Here is a 21602-nt window from a genome sequence, read left to right on the forward strand (position 1 = left end):
AAGACGAGAACTGAAGGAAGTATGAGGTTTACTAACCCGAAGGTGCCTTCAAATTTTGTCACGATGTGATGAGTCCAATGCTTGGGCAGCCACTTTGCAAGACCAAAATCACAAATCTGTACGAAAGAGTGGTTACTATATAAGTTCAAATAGTAGACATCAATGGATAGAATAGAACAATAGTATTATTGATCAATATTATTGTTTAAAAATGTAAAAATTTCCAAGAAAGAAGCAAGCAAAGCAGAACATGTAGCAAAAGCGCACAACAATGTACAAATATTTAGAATCAACATGTATAATACTCAATACAAATGTTTAACTGTTCGACATTCTTTTTTTTTTTTTTTTAAAAAGATGGATTTATACCTGAAACAGAGTGCGTGAACGAGAAAGTGAGAGATTTTGGAGCCAGTACGTGATTCCGACGTGTGAAGTATGTGGATCACTCATCAACCATTGGTTTTCATCAACCTGAAACGGGTGAAAATGGCAGTCGAGAGGGAGAGAAAATGGGTGAGGGAGACGAATGGGATGGGGAAAAATGTTATTAGATATTATATACTATTATTACCGGCGGGTCTCCGCCGGTAATAAAACATCACCGGCGGGTCCGCCGGTATTAACCTGCCGGTAATTCAACGTCACCGGCGGGGTCCGCCGGTATTATACTATTACCGGCGGGTCCCGCCGGTATCACCATACCCCGCCGGCGGGTCCCGCCGCTATATCCACTATCCCGCTGGTATTAATTTTGAAACCGGTCTACCGACATTTGTATTAGCGGCGGATAATCCGCCGCTAATAATGCGCAAATCCGCCGCTAATAAAAAATTAGTTTTTTATTTTGATTTCCTCATTATTAGCGGCGGACCCAGTACTCCGCCGCTATATATACTACACATTACCGGTGGATTTAGTCCGCCGGTAATATTTCCGCCTCTAAAAACTATTTTTCTTGTAGTGAATGATAGGGTGTTGCTATTTGGCACTTTACAGTGCCCAACACCTCCATGATTGGTTAGCAATACCCCATAATACCTATTAAATTCAAATAAGTGGGATTCAATATTGGATTGCTGCCTTCTTGTGGTGTTGGACACCAATTGTGCTTCTTAGCAATTCTCTGAATATACACTCAAGCTTCTGATCGACACAAAGGGGAAAAAGGTCCTATTTGCCGAAGTAGGAAAAGACTTTATCGATTTCCTCTTCTCTATTCTAGCTATGCCTATTGGGACTATCATAAGGCTCTTCTCCACCAATGATATCGATATGGTGGGTACCTTAGGCAAGCTCTACCAAAGCTTAGAAAATCTAAGCCAAATTTACATACAGTCTAATGTCGAGAAGGACACCCTTCTCAAACCCAAGTTATCAGTCGAAGGTGGCTCTGCAACCCTTTTCTCCTTGACCAATAATGATACCAATTCCACTGAGAAAAAGCTATACTATTGTAGCTACTGTTCTACTACTTATGGAAGGGATGACCCAAGAGGCAATTGCCATAGATGCAACTGTTCGATGAGGGAGTTGACCTATGCTCCAGCTCCCAAAGTGGGATCAACATCATCATCTGAGGCTGAGCTAGTAGGTGGTTTCGTTAAAGGAGTGGTTACTTATATGATTATGGACGATCTTGAGGTGAAGCCCATGTCTACTATTTCATGCATTGCTTTACTTAATACCTTCAGAGTCACTGAGGTTGGTGCTCTTGAGGAAAAGACAGTTTCAGTGGGCATTGATGAGGTGTGTACGTATACTTATTATTGTTATTACTAATTACTATTTATTTGATGTTGTTGTTAATTAGGGTCTAATTAATTGGGTTTTAATTTATTATTGTTTTAATATAGGGATTGAGTTTGTTGAAGGCATCTCTGTGATAATTATGCAAAGACACAATCCATAAAACCCAAAAAGAGAGATAGCAAAAAGATGAAGAGAGAAAATGGAGGCTAGAGTGTATTGCAAAATATAGAGAATGTATTCTAGGTTACAAAACTAATAAGCCAAGCCTTTTATATAAGGCAAAAGATATAAAATAACAATAATTAAGAAAAGACTAAAATGCCCTCAAATAATAACTCTAACACCCCCCCCCCCCCCCCTCAAACTCACGATGCAGCAACAATAAGCATCGAGAGTTTGCCAACTAGAAATTGAAAACGAGAAATAGAATGAGACTTAGTAAAGAAGTCAGCAACCTGTAAAGAAGAAGGAACAAAAGGCAAAGTGATAGTGCCAAACTTCAGGTGGTGACGAGTGAAGTGACAATCAATCTCAATGTGCTTGGTGCGTTCATGAAAAACTGAGTTGTGAGCAATCTGGATGGCACTCTGATTGTCACAATACATAGGAGTGGGTTGAGAATGACATACACCCATATCTACAAGCAGCCATCTTAACCAAACAATTTCTTTGGTAGTAGATGACATAGCGCGGTACTCTGCTTTAGTGGAAGATTGGGAGACAACAGTTTGTTTCTTACTTTTCCAAGAAATAAGAGAATCACCCAAAAAGATACAGAAACCAGTAACAGACTTCCGATCCGTGGGATCACGACCATGATCAGCATCAGAGTATGCACGCAGCTCCAAGGAAGAAGTGGAGGGAAACAAAAGGCTTTGAAAGATAGTATCCCGAAGATACCTCAAAATGCGAAGAACAGCTGCCCAGTGAACAGTAGTAGGAGAGGCAACAAATTGACTAACAATGTGAACAGCATATGCAATGTCGGGGCGAGTGATAGTGAGATAAACCAAACTGCCAACAATAGTGCGATACAAAGTAGGATCATGCAAGGGAGTGCCATCAGAAGGAGAATACTGAACATTGAGCTCAAAAGGAGTGGCAACTACTTTTGTATCTGTAAGACGAGCACGGTCAATAATGTCAGAAGTGTATTTTGACTGAGAAAGAAGATAGCCTTTTGGGGAGAAGGCAACTTCAATACCCAGAAAATACCAAAGAGGCCCCAAATCCTTCATCTCAAACTGAGAAGCTAATTGAGACTTTAACACTGCAATTCCATCTAAATCATCACCAGTAATGATCATATCATCAACATATAAGGAAAGGAGAATACGACCTGCATTGGTACACTTAACAAATAGTGCTGAGTCATGATTACTTGAGAGAAACCCAAGAGAAGTAATAACATTGGAGAACTTCTCAAACCATGCTCGAGGAGCCTGTTTGAGACCATACAGAGCTTTCTTAAGCTTACAAACTTCTCCATGATTGTGAGGGACCCCAGGAGGAGGAACCATGTAGACCTCTTCATGTAAATCTCCATTCAAGAAAGCATTCTTAACATCCAACTGAGATATATTCCACTGACGAGCAGATGCAACTGCTATAAGAGCATGGACAGTAGTCATTTTTGCAACAGGAGCAAAAGTTTCCTCAAAATCCATACCATATTGTTGAGAAAATCCCTTAGCTACCAATCTAGCTTTGTAGCGTTTAACAGACCCATCAGACTTAGTCTTGATTTTATAAACCCAACGAGAACCAATTGTATGTTTACCGGGAGGTAAAGATACCAAATCCCAAGTATCTGTCTTGTGCAAAGCTGAAAGTTCCTCATTCATAGCATGCTGCCGAAGAGGGTCAATAACTGCTTCTTTATAGGATAAAGGCTCAGAGAGACAATGAATAGACGCTAAAAACGAAGTGAAAGGGATAAAATAAGACGAATAAACAAAATGTGGTAGTTTAGTAGACTTACGAGTGCGCTGAGGATAGCGAGGAGGATCTACAGTATTAGAAGGATCTAGAACAGTTGTAGGCGGAGGTGTTTCAGAAATGTCAGCCTGCGAAATACCAGTATCAATAGCTCGAGACCTGCGAGAGTAATGAAGTGGAAAAGGGACTATAGGAGCAGGAGAAGATTCAGACTCTACAATTTGAGGAACTTGAGGAGAAGAGGTACTTGTATGCTCACAAAAAGGATCAATATGAATAAGATCTGATTTGGTCAAGTTGTGAGTAGTGCCAGGAATAGAAAAGAAGGGTATATGCTCAAGAAAAACAACATGGCGAGATACATATAATTTTTGAGAAGTTGGATCAAAACAACGATATCCTTTTTGGCCATCTCCATAACCAAGGAACACACAAAGTGCAGAGCGTGATGACAGTTTTGTACGCTCTACACTAGGACGAAGAACAAAGCAAGTAGAACCAAAGACTCTCAAAGAAGAATAATCAGGGATATGTCCATATAGTTTTTCAAAAGGGGACAAACCTGAAGTGATTGAAGATGGAATCTTATTAATAAGGTTGACTGCAGTGAGAACTGCTTCTCCCCAAAACTGACTAGGCACAGATGAGGACAACAAAAGAGAACGAGCAGTATCAATAATGTGTATATGCTTTCTTTCAGCAACACCATTTTGTTCAGGGGTATCTGTACAAGAAGTTTGATACACAGTTCCATCTAAAGCAAGCAAATTACAGAATTTATTTGAAGTATATTCACCACCTTGATCACATCTAAAACATTTAATAACAGAAGCATGTTGAGTTTTTACATAAGCTCGAAAACGATCATAAATATCATAGAAATCATAACGACATTTCATTAGAAAAACCCAACAAAATCGAGTGTGATCATCAACAAAAGAGACATAATATCTAGACCCTCCTTTTGTAGCAATAGGAGAGGGTCCCCACACATCAGAATGAACTAAGTCAAAAGGTACAACAGAACATGAAGTACTTTTACTGAAAGGTAAAGCAGAAAATTTTGCAAGTTTACAACCACTACAATCAGAAATATCATGAACTTGCAAATCTCCTAAGGTTCCTGTAGAAGCTAAGAATCTTAAACGGGAAGCTGAAACATGACCAAGGAGAGAGTGCCATAAATAAAAACTAGACGATGATGGAGACAATCGAAAGGAAGACAAATCAACACTAGGAGCTGCAAATACTGGTAATCTCAGCTCATCCAAAACATATAAACCCCCCCCCCCCCCCCCCCCGTCTACGGCCGGTCCCAATCAGCTTCTGAGACTGCGGATCCTGCACATGACAAGAGGTAGAAGAAAAAGACACTAAGTAACCAGAATCACACAATTGACCAACAGATACAAGGTTTAGTGAAAACTTAGGAATATGGTAAACATTAGGAAGTGATAAATGATGACTGACAACAGAACCAACACCTGCTAATGGCATAGGAGTACCATCAGCAGTCATGACAGGCACAGATGATGCAGGACACAAGGAAACAAAAGATTTCGAATGTGGAGACATATGGTGCGAGGCTCCAGAATCTAAAATCCATGTAGAGGATGTCATACCTGAAGAGCTAGTAGGGGGCTGACCTACCGAAGAAGAGGCGGACATGGCATGTGGCTGCATGGTAAGAAACTTCTGAAACTGTTCTGAGAGGGCAGCAAGAGCAGGATTGGAAGATGAGGCCCCAAAATCATACGAGTCAGATGGAGGTACAGTAGCAGCGGCATTAAATTGCGGAGGACGGTATGGTCGAGGTTGTGAGTGGTTGCCAAACTGTGGTTGGCTACCATAATGAGGCGGTTGATTACCGAATTGAGGAGGTCTGAGTTGATGTCTTTGTTGCTGAGGTACACGATTTACTAATTTAGGACACTGAGCCTTCCAGTGACCCTTTTGTTTGCAAAAGCTGCATTCATCAACTCCAACCTTTGTGTGAGGTTTATTCTCATGGTGAGTAAAGTATCGAGGAGGAACTACCAAAACAGAGGGACTGGGTGCTGGGAGGATGCCTTTTCCTGCTTGAGACTTAAGACGAATTTCATCTGCCAACAATTCACTAACTACTGAATCAACCGAAGGAAGTGGAGAACGATGCAAAATAGAGTCACGGAGTCCTTCAAAGTCATCACGAAGTGCCATCAAAAACTGAACCAATCGTTGTTCCTCCCTACGAGCAATATATGGTGCAAAAGCTCGTAATTCTGCAGATTCAGTAAGGGCCAACTGATCCCATAGATCTGTCATAACTGAATAGAACTCTTGAATACTCATATCTTTCTGTTCAAGAGCTCTAATATCTGATTCTAATTGATATTGCTTTGCAAAGTTAGACTGAGTATACAGCCTTGCAAGATGGTCCCAAACTTCCTTCGCTGTTTCATACTTGGCTAGTTGGGTACCTATGGAGTGTTCTACAGAGTTGTTTATCCAAGTAATAATTTTTTAATTATCCACTTCCCAATTTTCTAACAAAGTTGCATAATCCGCTTTGTCATTTGTTGGTTTAACCAAAGTTCCAGAAACATAACCCCACATCTTTTTCCCTTTCAAATTTTTTTTCATCACATAGTTCCAATAAGAATAATTCTTTCCATCTAACCTCACACTAATGGATTGAAGGGAATCATCTCTATTACTTGCCATTTCAGAAACAAATTTCCAAATGCTATCTCAGACAAAAGTTCCCAAATTCTGCAATCTGACGAAACCCTAAAATTTCAGAATGAACACGAAAATCACATACCGAGTTACTGCAAAGATGCTTCGACCCAGTCTTTTCTTTGGATAGATCTCAATAAAATATCAAAGTTAAAAAAAAAACAATCAAAATGGACAACCGAGCACAAAGTTATGCTTGGTAAAAGTTTTGAAAAATTACACTACTTTTCTCTGCGGTTTTTTCAATAAAACCGCGGAGAAAAGTCTTTATTTCTCTGCGGTTTTCTTAAGAAAACCGCGGAGAAAAGGTTCCAGACCTATATATAAACTCATTCTTCCCCACAAGGTTCGTAAACCTACTTCATTTCGCGAAAAACTTCTTCAACAGCGGCGGTATGTCTTTCAACCTTAATCTTACTATTTTTTTTTTTCATCTTTTTTAGCTAAATCTTAGTTAAAAACTGAAGTTGATGCTTAATATTTGTCTATTTTCAGGTTTTTGGTAGTAAAAATGGTTAGGATTTGGTCGAAAAATTGTCCATTTTCACTGTATTTTTGGGCATACATTGTGTTCTTGAGCTTCAAAATAGGTAATGATCTATATATCTTTGTTTGTATAGTTTTTTGTTTTTTTTTTCATCATTATTTTTAGAGTTTATTTTGTGTGAAATAGACAAATAGAAATCAAAATTTTGAGAGGTTTTTCATAAATCATTAATTTGGTTGCTGAATTTTTTTTCTTCAGATTTTTCGGTGACAAAACCTGAAAATTTTGTTTTTTTTTTCTTCAGGTTTTCAGGTTTCTTTTGTATGCAGCTAGATAGATCTCGAAAAAAATTCCAAAGTTAAAAAAAAAAACACCAAAAACGGATAACTGAGCACAAAGTTATGCTTCGTCAAAGTTTTGAAAAATTACACTACTTTTCTCTGCAGTTTTTTCAATAAAACCGCGGAGAAAAGTCTTTCTTTCTCAGCGGTTGTTTTAAAAAAACCGCGGAGAAAAGTATATTTTTCTCTGCGGTTGGCTTACTACAACCGCAGAGAAAAGTGACACTTTTCTCCGCGGTTGGCATACCACTTTTCTCTGCGGTCGAATACACTGCGCTTTTCAATACTCTCGAAAACCGCAGTGTATTGAGTAAAAAAACCGCAGAGAAAAGCCTTTTTTGTAGTAGTGTTTGTCTTTACCTTAATTTGTAGTAATTTTTTTTTGAATATTTAAGTATAACAAACCATAAAATTTAGGTAGTTTAGCCGCAATTAATCCGAAAAACTTATCAATTAATTGCAATAAAGTAGTATTGAAGCAAATAATTTTTCTCACAAAATCAATGCACGGGGCAATTGGAGAAAGATGATAAAATAGAGTTAGGTTTGAGTTTTAATATTTATTTTTAATCGTAGTGTTTATAATTTACTTTTATTTGTATTAAGATTTGGGTAAGTTTTATTTTATTTTAATAGATAATATTTTTTCTTTGCAATTAAATAACTCAATAACAAATTTAATTATATAAGGAATAATAATGTCTATGTTGACACTACAAATAAAGGTAACTTTTAGTGATGATTTTTCAGTCACAATATTTTGTGTGACTAGATGTCACTTTTAGTCACAATAAAAAATTAATTGTGACTAAAAAGTCATACTTAATCACAATTAATTGTCATTAATTTAGTTTTATTTACAACCTATTATTTTTTAGTGATAAACTTTGTTGTGACTAAAAATACATTTAGTGACAACAAATTGTGATTTTTGTGACTAATACTTTTAACTACGGACTTTTGAATGATGATATAAGTTTGATGATTTTTCTTCAGTCTTTAATTCTTCACTTGTAGCCACAAATTTTATCGTGACTAAAACTTACATTTTTTGTACATAGTGTGACAAACATAATAAGGTTTTATTACAAGAGATGGAGTTTCTAAGAGAAAAACGTTCAAGTGCTTTGCTCTATGATGTCAATCCAAATCTCCGACTGTGTGCTATGGGCAAAGGACTTAGGAAGAAGTTCCCTTGTCGACGGTATCTTGGTGTTAGTATGGTTTTGGTGACACTACCACAAAAAGAGGCTTATATTTTTATTTTTATTTTTAATGGGCATCGACTTAAGTTTTTAAACAAATCATAACGAGAAATGCTAAGGGGAACCATCGGTGCCCAATACCACAAAGAGGTGGCATATCGCTATTGGTGCAATCCATTATCGGGTCCCACACATTTGAATTTAATAAGTATTATGAGGTATCGCTAACCAACCATAGAGTGTCACCTCATGTTGTGTTGGACACCTTAAGGTGCCAAATAGCAACACTCAATCATAAACAATATTGTTCCAGGCGAAGTAAAATATCCCAAAGAAAACGAAAGTGGAAAGTGCAATCAAGATAGTTGTTGGAGATATTTAATGCCTGAAAATAGTGTAAAAAATAATCATTATGGTATCATTATGTAAAAAAAATCACCATGATTTCAATTAATTATGGGTGTTTGTTTGAGTAGTTGAGTTTCTTTGAAAAGTGTACAGAGACTTAGATGAATGTAATATTAAACTCTTGTATACAAAAGGGTTCACTTTACCCTTAAAATACATGTGAGGCTTGCACAAATTATTAACTTTATCCCCTTAAAATTTGAACCAAACATAGGAAGGGATTTAGATTCTCATTCCCACATTTACTTTACCTCATACCAAACACCCCTTTGGTATGTAGAATCTGGACACGGGAATGAGAATCTGAACACTTTCCCATGTTTGGTACTAGATTTGAGTTTTTCTAACCTGGGAATTTGTACTCCAGGGGTTTTAACTTTTCTTGATTCTAGGTTCAAGTGAAAACCATTTGTGGTCAGATGGGTTTTCAAAATTATTGGGTTTTAACTTTTCTTAGTTCTAGGTTCAAGTGAAACCCATCTGTCAAATGGTTTTCAGATACACAGGAATGTGAAACACTTCAAAATTATTATTATTATTTTTTTAAAAAAAATCTTAAACCAATAATTTTTTAGTTAATGACTTATTTTATTTGTTGAAGCTTATAATATAAAAATAAATAAATATATATATCAAACTATAAAATGATAAATAATATTTGTTTATTTAAAAAAATTGATTTGTAAAGCTTTTATATCATTACTTTAGTTCAAAATAACAAATGAAATATTATTAAAAATAAAATAAGGATATTTTTGTAATTTTAAAAATTATACTTGATTCTAGTATTCAATAGATGTATTTTTTTAATTCTGTTAAAAAATATTTCATGAGTAAAATTGTTTATAAATTATTTTGATGAAATATATTATTATATTAATTTTATGAAAATATGAAAACTTAACAGATTTCTATGCATAATCAAACATAGAAAGTGTATTCCCAGGAATCATAGATAAGATTACAGTGCACAACCAAACACAATGATGTAAGTTTCCAGACTATCAGATTATCCTCTTCAATTTTCTCAGTAATATGAAAATTATGAACTCTTCGTACCAAACACCCGCTAAATGTTTTCGGATGTCGCTATCGTTTAGTAATCCAAAATTGCATCACAGATATGGAAATGGGGTAAATATGACGTACGAATATCTTATTTAACTGTATTTATAATTTTTATAAACAGTGTAAAAAAATACAATCTCTAATGGGAGTGTAATCACACTAAAGGAAAATGTCGGATATTGAGAGCATGAAATATTATATATATATAAAAAAAAAAAAACACTCTTTATGGGATGCCCCTAAACGAACAAACAAACAAACAGTTGTTTAAACTCAAAAGATAATATCTATCAATTTTACTCTGATAGATTGGAGAATGTTAATTGATTGTGACCCCGTTCCCCTTCTCCAAGAACACATGAGAAAGAACTGTTTTAGTCTGCAGAGAAGCCTTCAACAAACTCAATCCCTATACATGTTCACCATAATTACAACAATAATTAATAATTAGCACACAATTAAACCTTAAAGAGCAATTAATAAAAAATACATACCTCAACAATACCAACTGAAACTGTCTTTTCCTCAAGGGCACCAACCTCAGTGATTTTGAAGGTATTAAGTAAAGCAATACATGAGATAGTAGACATAGGCTTCACCTCAAGATCGTCCATAATCATATAAGTAACCACTCCTTTAACAAAACCACCTAACAACTCAGCCCCAGAAGATGAAGTTTTTAGTGGCACGTAAGTCAACACCTTATTCATCATATTCTGACAATCCGGACAAATGGCTTTTGGGTCATCGGATACATACTTATTATTCTGGCAGGGAGACGATGAATAATGATTAAACTCGCGACTACAAGAGTATAGGTGTTTTAGATAGGACGTGGAAACATTATTGGCCAAGGTGAGAGGGGTGACAATGTCATCTTCGATTGATGACTTGTTGGGTTTGAGAAGGGTATCTTTATTGACATTATTCTGGATGTAAGTTTCGCTAAGATTTTCTAAGCTTTGGTAGATTTTAGCTAAGGTACCCACCATATCAATATCATTGATGGAGAAGAGCCTTATGATAGTGCCAATTGGCATAGAGAGAATGGAGAAGAGGAAATCTACAAAGTCCTTTCCTGCTTCGCCAAATAGGACCCTTTTACCTTTTGTGTCGATCAAAAGCTTGAGTGTAATAACATTTGGACTAGCAGTAGTTTCCATTGCTGCAATTTTGGTTTTTAATTTGGTGAGGTTGGAGCTTATTATGAGTTGTCACTACACACATATATTTATAGAGGTGATACATGAGTAGTTGTCAATAAGAAATCCTATAAATTTTTAAAAAATTTCGAATAGTTTACAGTGCCGAAAACAAGGTTTTTGCACTCGTATCTGTATTTTTATGTACGTCTTGTAAACTATTCAGAATTTTTTAAAAATTTACAGAATGTCTTAAATAATAATAATAACATATACTATCATAAAAAAAAAATTAGAAAAATAAAATGTATTTAAGTACCCAAATTGTGCCTTGCACCCGAAGTCTTACTATATATATATATATATATATATATATAGAGTTACTACATGAGTATGAGTAGTTGCATTAATATAGTAGTTTCCATTAAAAGAAGATGATATTATGGCTGAAAAGCTTGTATATAGCTACATAAATACTGATTTTCGTTTTTAAAAAAAAATTATAAATGGATTAAAAACTATTTATGTTTATTAATTTTTTATTTGTTGGACTTTTATAAAATTTAATAAATTTAAAAATCAGTTTTTATTCTTTTTCTTATTTTTAAAATTGTGTTTATTTATTTTTTCTAATTTAAAATTAATTAATAAAATTTATTTTTAAATATGTTTTTCTATTGAAATATTACTATTTTAGACACAAGGAGTAAAATTCTACAAGTACTATAATTCAAGGAGTATTTTTTGCCAATAAAAAAAATTCAGGATCAAAAGTATACAAATATTATAGTTACATTTTTTCGTAAATATTAAAATGGTACTAACATAAATAAATAAATAAAAACCACCTATAACTAACATATTATATATTAATTATTCTCCGGTCACACAATTGTATATCTTGACTTTGCTTGAGTTTGATATATTCTATTTCCAAAGAGTATTCACAATTCATGGATTCATAAATTGGCATGATGAATAGAAAACTCATGTTGACTAAAGAAATTTCTTTTCTTCATTAGTTCATGTATGATGTATCATTATTTTTTACTTCAATGATAATTTATTCCTTCCTTAAAACAATTAAAATAAATACAATTATAAATTTTCTATAAAACCAGAAAACAATCTCTAGACAATCCGATTCTCTTCACTTTTTTTCTTTATGCTTTTCTTTCTGGCCAAGGTTAGTTGTGTTTTTTTTTTGGCTTGGCCTCGATGGATGATGTCGGTCATACTAGGTTTATTTTTTAAAGGATTTATATATTTTTGGATTCTGTGTTTTGTCTCATTACTTGTTTGGACTCTGTGTTTTGAGAAATTATTTTTTAGACCCTATATTTTGTAAAATGGTCCATATAGAACCCTAAAACTCATTTTGATCAAAGTTTTCTCAACTGAAATCAATTCACCAAACTAACAATTCAGAATAAAAATAAAATCATTCTGCTTTAAAACTATAGTGTTATATTCAATTTTTTGTTCATCAAAATTAAGTTTAAGGGTTTATTTAAACCATTTTACAAAATATAAGGTCAAAAAATAAAATTTTTAAAACACAGAGTCCAAACAGTTAATCAGACAAAACACATGGTATTTTCCTTTTTTAAATGTTAATTCTTCTTTTCCATTGCTTCTGGTTGTTGCCTATACCTTTAGTAAGTATTCACACACACACACTTGAACAAAATCAAAAAGATATATATGTGATTGAGGGGTTTATGATGACGAGATTGGCTTTGTTCTTTTTCTCTTTCAAGAAGTTATCTTTATTCTTGGGTTCACCACTTTTTTTGTTTCCCGGTATTGCTTTTTTATAATAAATTTATAAATATATTTTAAGCAATAGGTCTATAATCCTTTACTGAATCAGGACAAACCATTTTGGGGATTAAAGTGATGGTTGTGGCATTTATTTCCTTAAGAAGTTTCCCAGAGTGAAGAAAAGAATCAGGACAACATGTTTGAATTTAGTTTTCGGTACTGTAAACTATTCGGAATTTTCTATAAATTTGCAAGATGCTCTACATAGTTATATTAGACTATTGTGTCCCACATGAAATAAGTGTAATAAGAATATTGAACCATTAATAAGAACATGTGTAACTCCACTAATCACCAATTTGTTTTTAGATGGAGCCTCATGATTTTTGTCATGGCACGAGATCCGCATAGTGCAAAAAAGACACTTGAGATTTGAGATCCTCATAGTGCGAAAAGACACTTGAGATCCAAAAAAAATAAACGAGTTGAAAAAAAAATGGGCCATCAGGTGATTCAAGATTGGTGAGCGAAAAATCGCCACTATCTTGAGGGGGATATTAGACTATTGTGTCCCACATGGAATAAGTGTAAGAATATTGAACTATTAATAAGAACATGTGTAACTCCACTAATCACCAATTAGTTTTTAGATGGAGCCTCATGATTCTTGTCAAGTTACAATATACACGGTCATAAAAAAAAATCGCATCGAAAACTGTTCACGGATCGAGAATACTGATAGCCCCACTGGTAGAGCTTAAAGTGATGCCACTGTAGGAGAATCAAAAGCAGCAACGCCATTCAAAAGCTCAAACCTCACCAAATTTGTTTCTCAAGAAAAATGTTCACCAAATTAATATCAAAAGCAGCAACAGCAAATACTAGTCAAAATGTTATTACACTCAAGCTCTTGATCGACGCAAAGAAAAAAGAGGTCATATTTGCTGAAGCAGGAAAGGAGTTTACAGATTTCCTATTCTCTATTCTACGTGTGCCAATTGGTACTATGATAAGGCTCTTCTTAACCAATGATATTGGTATGGTGGGTACCTTAGGCAAACTCTATAAAAGCTTAGAAAATCTAAGTGAAAATTACATGCAGTCTAATCTCAACAAGGATACCCTTCTCAAACCCGAGGATTCAGCCGAAGATGGCTCTATGACTCAAGAAAAGCTATACTATTGTAGCTCCTGTAGTAATTATGGAAGCGATATCCAAAGAGCCAATTGCCCTAATTGCAGACGTGAGATGAGCAGGGAGTTAACTTACGTGCAATCATCATCATCTGGGGCTGACCAGGAAGGTGGTTTCCACTATAAAAAATAAGGTCTATACCGAGAACAAATATTGTCGGTATAAGCCTAAATGTTCTCGGCAGAGCTTATACCGAGAACGTGTAGTCGGCCATAAGTCCTCGGTACATCAGCATCGGTAGAGGTAAACTTCTATCGACGACAATCAACATGTTCTCGGTATAGGTTTTACCGAGGACAATGTCATCGGTATAGAGTGAAAAATGTCTTCGGCACAACCAACCCAAATTTGTCATCTTAATGGGATATACCGAGGACAATGTCCTCGGTATAGACTAAACCATAATTTTTTTTATATTTGTAATGATTATTCACTTATTTATTTATTTAATTTAAATTAAATATAGAACAATAGAATAAAATTAAAACACTTATATTAAACATATAAATAAAAACATAAGAGTATGTTTGCTGAATCAAAATAAAGAGTTGTCTCGACACCATTCACCCATAACTCCTTCAACTTATCAACCAAAGGTCTCATATAGACATCGATATCTTTTCCAGGTGAAGAAGAACCTAGAATTAGAATAGACAACATTAATGACTGTGGTTTCATGCACTTCCACGGCGGCAAGTTGTATGGGACAAGTATCACAGGCCACATGCTGTAAGAGTTGCTCATGTTCCCAAAAGGATTGAAACCATCTGTAGCCAACTCAAGCCTAACATTTCGAGGTTTGGCTGCGAAAGATGGGTACAACTCATTAAGGTGCTTCCACGCCTTACTGTCAGCGGGGTGCCTCATCACGCCATCTTCCCTTGGCCTTTTAGAATAGTGCCATCTCATATCCTCTGCAGTATATCTGGAACTGTACAGCCTTTTCAATCTCGGCGTCAACGGAAAGTACCGCATGACCTTATGGGCCACTTTCTTCCCGTTCCCACGATTATCTTGCCAGCGACACTCACCACAAACCGGACAGAATTCCAAATTTGCATTCTCCTTCCAAAACAGTGCACAGTCATGCTTGCAAGCATCGATGGACTCATATCCCAATCCAATACTCCACAACTTTTCCTTCGCCTCATAGTTAGACTTAGGTAAAATTGTTTTGTCAGGCATAGCGTCGACTAACAATTCCAGCAAACCATCAAAGTAATGATTGCTGCACTTGTTAATAACTTTGAGATGCATCAACTTCACCAAGAAGTTCAACGCGGAATACTTTCGGCAACCCGGGTACAGTTCACTTGACATCTCCTTAAATAAATTGTCATACTTGTCGCGATGTTGATGATCATCTTGGGGAGGATCATTATAGTTTCCAGTGGGAACGTCATCTTCAGCGTAAACATCCTCCAGGATATCCGCTATCTCATCTCTATCTTGATCTCGTACCACAGTTGGTGGCGACGGCAGCGCCTCTCCATGGTAATGCCACACTTTGTAGGACTGTACGATGCCATTGTTGAATAAATGCATCGAAATTGCTTTTATAGGCTCGAACTTAACATTCCCACATTTCTTGCACGGACAGCGAACCAAACCCCGATCGTTCAACTGATTTTTGGCGATATCGAAGAACTCCTTAACACCATTTCTATACTCCAGAGACCAACGATTCCTCGCACTCATCCAGCTCATGTCGCTCACCATCTTTAAGCGAAATAATTAAGAAAATATTAATAATTGTCTTAAAATGAGGGAAATGATAGTCAAAATATTTCATGATTGTTTGTCTCCCTAATTATCACTAACTGATAATAATATCCTATCCCTGGCAAAAATAATTATTTATAGAGATATTTGCGGCTAAATTACTCAAACTTACAACTTACTAACACTTAAATGACATGTGGCACCACATGATTGGTACACATTATTATTATTATTTTAAATAATTTTTCATAAAAAAATCATTTTATATTTTTTATTTTTTTTTAAAAATCCAATTTATTGTTTTCCAATTTAAAAGTAACAAAAAATAATTTTTTCTCATTTAAAAAAAAAAAATCAAATTTGTTGCTTTTAATCAATTATTTAGGATTAAGTAAAAAAATATTTAATCTTAAATTATTGCTTAGATTTTAAACAAAATTACTTAATCTTTAATTGAAAAAAAGTAGACAAAATGATAAATAGGAAGATTTTAATAATAATAATAATAAATTAAAAATTTTTGAGGATATTAACAATATAAAATTAAATTTTAAAAAAAATGTATTTTTCATACTTAATCTTAAGTTGAAAAAAAAATTTGAATTTTTTTTTTAAAAATGTAAATTTTATTTTTTGTTAAATTAAAAAATAAATTAAAAATTATTTTAAGAATAATAACAGTTTATACCAATCATATAGTGCCACGTTTCCGTTGACTAGTCTACTTTAACATTTACTTTTTATTACTTTTAATTTAAAATTAATTTAATTATACATTAATTTCATTTTGTAATTTTTTATTAAATTCTTCAATTTGTATTGGATTATTTACTTAATTAATAACAATTTTATTATATTTATATTTTATTAAATCATTTATTGTTGACGCCGTTTTTCGTCAAACAATGAAAGAAGAACACATAAACAATAATTGATAATGGCCAAATACAATAAAACAAATCAAACACACGATTTTTACGTGGTTCAGCAGTTAAATCTGCCTAGTCCACGAGCCTTTGTTATTAAACTCAAGATTATCTCTAGGAATTCTTCAAGAATGAATTCTCCAGAGTTTTCTCTCAAGGATCATAATTTCGATCCCTTACAATGGTGCATGGCCTCTCTATTTATAGAGAAGGATGCAGAATACTATCCCACATATTTTGGGTAGTTACTCTTTTTGTGTAAATAAAATAAATGGCTTTAAATGCCTATAATCAGATATAAAAGGAAACGTCCCTGAAGACCAGGAAACGCATAACTGACCAAATAATATCCCACGATTCTAGGGGATTTACATTAATAAATAAGGATTACATCTCATATTTATAATACTTGTAGATATTCAAGGTGGTTATCGCGTATCTCTAAGGCTTTAGCTTCCCAGGTTTCCCGTCGTCGTCCAAGCTAATGACATCTCCCGAGTTCACGTGGCTTTCGAGATCGTACGTACATCGAGCTCGAGACCCCTGATCCGAAGTCGTCCCTGAAGATGAGTGTGTTCTCGGAGCTACCTTTCGAGATCGTGATCATTTCGAGGTCACCATATTCGAGGTCATATATCGTACTTTGCAGGCTCGATATACCATCCTGGAGCATACTCTAATCCTTACGAGACCATTTGTTGCGAATCCAACTTTCGAGGTCACATTTACCATGGCTCGAAATCTGGGTATAACATTTATATTTTTAACTTTTTCAATTACAAAACATCTAATATTAATGTTAAAATTAATTATTAATTATTATGATTGGTAATTTTATTTTATTTAAATTATAGTTAAAAATTATTTTTTTGATGAATTTAGAATTATACTTAAATTTTTATTTAATTAATTATTAAACTTTTATTAATTTTACTAACTCCAACAAAATTTGGGCAGCATAACGACTATATTTCAAACTATCCCAAAAATTGAAAAACCTACAAATTAAACACATATATAACCAGAATATTCCCAGAGTAATATACAGAACATTCTCATAACATGCACAACATAAACCAAGATTAATAACATATATCAAATATTTTTATATCACTTTATATCAGTAACATCAGAATAATTTATTTAGTAAATATTTATAAACAAATAATATTTAATATAAAAAATATAATATATATTTTTTTAATATACATAATCTAATCTATTTTTTAATATAAATATTAAGCATTAAAATTAAAAAAAATATACATTCTCAAATCAAATTTTTTTTAATAAATACTAAAATTATATTTTCTTTTTCATTATTAATCTCATTTTTCTAAAACTACACATTTATTTATTTTTTAAACATAAAAATATAATTATAATAACAAATATCACACACGTACATTTATATTAATCAATTTTCTAAAAAAATTTAACATTAAATAAACATATATACACACCCATTTACAGAAATACATAAACATATATCCATAAACAAACATATATGCAGATATATATAAAAAAAAAAGACAAATTTAAATATGCATATATATATATATTCAAATATAACTGATATATAAAAATTAATATATATATAATCAGATATAAATATATATATAAACCGAAATAAATATATATATATAAACTGAAATATATATATATATAAAAACATATATATAAACTAACATTTGCACTTGTTTCACCGAGAGAGTTACAACACACCTGTTTATAGGGAGAGAATAACAAAAAAAAATATATAATTACAAAACAAAATATTGAGAAAAAAATTCCAAAAATGTTAAAAATTTCTCATTTTACTAACCTTGAGAGAAGCTTCACTATATAACTTGAGCCACGGTAAGATTATGGGTTACCGATGCTCGGAGAGAATATCACAGAGGAGAGAGAGAGCAAAACTTTCTGAAACATAGAACTCAAATGGGGAAGAAGGAGGCTGCGACTCTGATATATCGTTACGACTTTTGCCGGCGCGTTTCGTTGCACCGGCAAAAGTCAAAAAATGCGCCGGAAAAAGTGTTCACTAAACCCTACTACAAAACGGCGTCGTTTTAGTTATTACGACTTTTGTCGGCGCATTTTTTGACTTTTGCCGGCACAACGAAACGCGCCGGCAAAAGTATACCCACCTACCCTCTTTGAAACGTGTGTAAATTTAAAAAACACGTTGACTTTTGCCGGCGCGTTAGGTGAAAGGTGCCGGCAAAATTTTGTGGGATGTGTTTTTCAAAATTTGATGTTACTTTTGCCGGCGCAATTCGGAGTTGCTCCGGCAAAAGTGATGCAATTTTTAAAACCCAATATCTTTGCCGGCGCAACCCCGAATTGCGCCGGCAAAAGTCACCTGTCCCGGCGCAAATTTGCGCCGGCAAAGGTGTTCATTTTTGCCGACGCAATTCACCAATTGCGCCGGTGAAAGTCGTTTTTGCCGGCGCAATTCCAAATTGCGCCGGCAAAGAGCTTATTTCTTGTAGTGATATGTTTAATATAATTATTTTATATTTAATCAAATTAAATTAATAAATAAATATATAAATAAATATTGCACATATATAAAAAAATCTAAGTTAAGTCTATACGGAGGATGTCCTCAATATAGCTCATCCAAATGAAAAAATTGGACATGTTTCCCCGACAATATTGTTAACTTTATACCATGAACTATTATCCTCGATACAATCTATACCGAGAACATATTTAATGTCCTCGGCAGAAGTTTTCCTCTACCGACAAGAATGTACCGAGAACCTTATACCGAGAACTTGTTCTTGGTAGAAGTTGTACCGAGAACATTTGGTCTATTATCGGTATAGGCCATGTTTTTTTTAGTGATATATAATATAGCATCCTAGGAGTGAATTTTTTTTCTTATTTATATATATATAAAGAACATTGCTATAAGGCATTCATTGTGGCTAAGAACATCTTATATTGATTAGTGCAATTTAATATCAATGTAAAAATGAAAGTAAACTAGATATTTTTCTGAAAAAAATCAATGTAGCACACATTAGAAGATGGAGCAAATCTATGTATCTTGAGTTTTCCATTACATCATAAATATAGAACAAATCTATACTTGCACACTTTTAACGATACAATTTTATTAGAATTATTAGTTTAATTAAAAAGATGGCTTCAAGTAAAAAATTATTTTGGGAAGCACTTCTTATTATATATTTTTTTTTAAATTCCTCACTATATATATATGTTTTCCACGTAGTCACCATAATTAACTAAATACTAAAAAATATATGATATGCATAACGATCAATTTTCTCACTCTATAGTAAATATGGGGAGTTGTATGGACTCTGGGTCGATCCAAATGGGGTCGCTCCAAAACCGCATGTTCTCGGAATCGGTTGAGAACCACCACTGAAGACTACTGAAGACTTGGGCTTAAAAAGGATATCTTTATTGAAATTAGATTGGATGTAAGTGTCGCTTAGATTTTCTAGGCTTTGATAGAGTTTGCCTAAGCTACCCACCATATCAATACCATTGGTGGACAGAAGCCTTATGATAGTACCAACTGGCATAGATAGAAGAGAGAAGAGGAAATCTGTGAAGTCCTTTCCTGCTTCAGCAAGTAGGACCCTGTTCCCCTTTGTGTCGATCAAAAGCTCGAGTGTAATAACATTATTTGGACTAGCAGTAGTAGTTTCCATTTGCTGCAATTTTGATTTTTAATTTGGTGAGGTTGGAGCTTATTATGAGTTGTCACTACGCATATATATAGAGGTACTACGTACATGAGTAGTTGTAGTAATATCTTGACTTTGCTTATTTATGCATGATGAATAGAAAACTCATGTTGACTAAAGAAATTTCTTTTCTTCATTAGTTCATGTATGATGTATCATTATTTTTTACTTCAATGATAATTTATTCCTTCCTTAAAACAATTAAAATAAATACAATTATAAATGTTCTATAAAACCATAAAACAATCTCTAGACAATCCGATTCTCTTCACTTTTTCTTTATTCTTTTCTTTCTGGCCAAGGTTTTATTTTTTAAATGTTGTTATTTCTTCTTTTAATTGACACTTTTCTGTATTTATCTTAATTCGAGTTGAGTTGCAATGCAATCTCTGACTATACTTCTTTTTCCTCTCTATATTATTCTCTTTTGTATTAATTTTTTTAAAGCAAACAGCTTATACATACTAGTGTTGATTACTTCTGGGGCTGTTGCCTATACCTTTCGACAAGAATCATGAGACTCCATCTAAAAACCAATTGGTAATTAGTGAAGTTACACATGTTCTTATTAATGGTTTAATATTCTTACACTTATTTCATGTGGGACACCATAGTCTAATACACCCTCTCAAGATGGTGGCGATTTTTCGCTCACCAATCTTGAATCACTTGATTACAAGTGGCACTTTTTTTTTTCAGCTCGCTTATTTTTGTGTGGATCTCAAGTGTCTTTTCGCACTATGCGGATCTCGTGCGGCTTGACTCACTCTTTGGATCGGTGTGGATTGAATGCCCGCTAGGAAATTGGCTATTGATACCATGACAAGAATCATGAGGCTCCATCTAAAAACCAATTGGTAATTAGTGAAGTTACACATGTTCTTATTAATGGTTTAATATTCTTACACTTATTCCATGTGAGACACCATAGTCTAATACCTTTTAGTAAGTATTCACACACACACTTGAACAAAATCAAAAAGATATATATGTGATTGAGGGGTTTATGATGAGGAGATTGGCTTTGTTCTTTTTCTCTCTCAAGAAGTTGTCTTTATTCTTGGGTTCACCAATTTTTTTGAAACCCGTTATTAATTTTTTTATAATAAATTTATAAATATATTTTAAGTGAAATTTATTGTCCTTAGAGTAATGATGTGCACTTAAAATATACACTCAAATATTACATACAGTAATGTGGCAGTTTA

At 33.8% G+C, this 21602-nt stretch overlaps 3 protein-coding genes across 3 annotated transcripts; 2 read left to right on the plus strand and 1 right to left on the minus strand.

Annotated features, from left to right (window-relative positions):
* Window positions 1-438: 438 nt before the first annotated feature.
* On the plus strand, window positions 439-1886 carry LOC133825873 (uncharacterized). The gene is made up of 3 exons (XM_062258766.1): window positions 439-516; window positions 1120-1749; window positions 1857-1886. Exons 1-3 carry the CDS (start codon window positions 439-441, stop codon window positions 1884-1886), a joined length of 738 nt encoding a protein of 245 aa, XP_062114750.1.
* Window positions 1887-10077: 8191 nt separating this feature from the next.
* LOC133821721 (uncharacterized) lies at window positions 10078-11116 on the minus strand. The gene is made up of 2 exons (XM_062253871.1): window positions 10412-11116; window positions 10078-10326 (listed from the first exon to the last, which is right to left on the minus strand). Exons 1-2 carry the CDS (start codon window positions 11078-11080, stop codon window positions 10237-10239), a joined length of 759 nt encoding a protein of 252 aa, XP_062109855.1. The 5' UTR covers window positions 11081-11116; the 3' UTR covers window positions 10078-10236.
* Window positions 11117-13664: 2548 nt separating this feature from the next.
* LOC133825874 (uncharacterized) lies at window positions 13665-14150 on the plus strand. Its single transcript, XM_062258767.1, has one exon. It carries the CDS (start codon window positions 13665-13667, stop codon window positions 14148-14150), a length of 486 nt encoding a protein of 161 aa, XP_062114751.1.
* The last annotated feature ends 7452 nt before the right edge of the window (window positions 14151-21602 follow it).

This window comes from Humulus lupulus, chromosome 3, assembly GCF_963169125.1.
Source record: "Humulus lupulus chromosome 3, drHumLupu1.1, whole genome shotgun sequence".
In the NCBI taxonomy this organism is placed as follows: domain Eukaryota; kingdom Viridiplantae; phylum Streptophyta; class Magnoliopsida; order Rosales; family Cannabaceae; genus Humulus; species Humulus lupulus.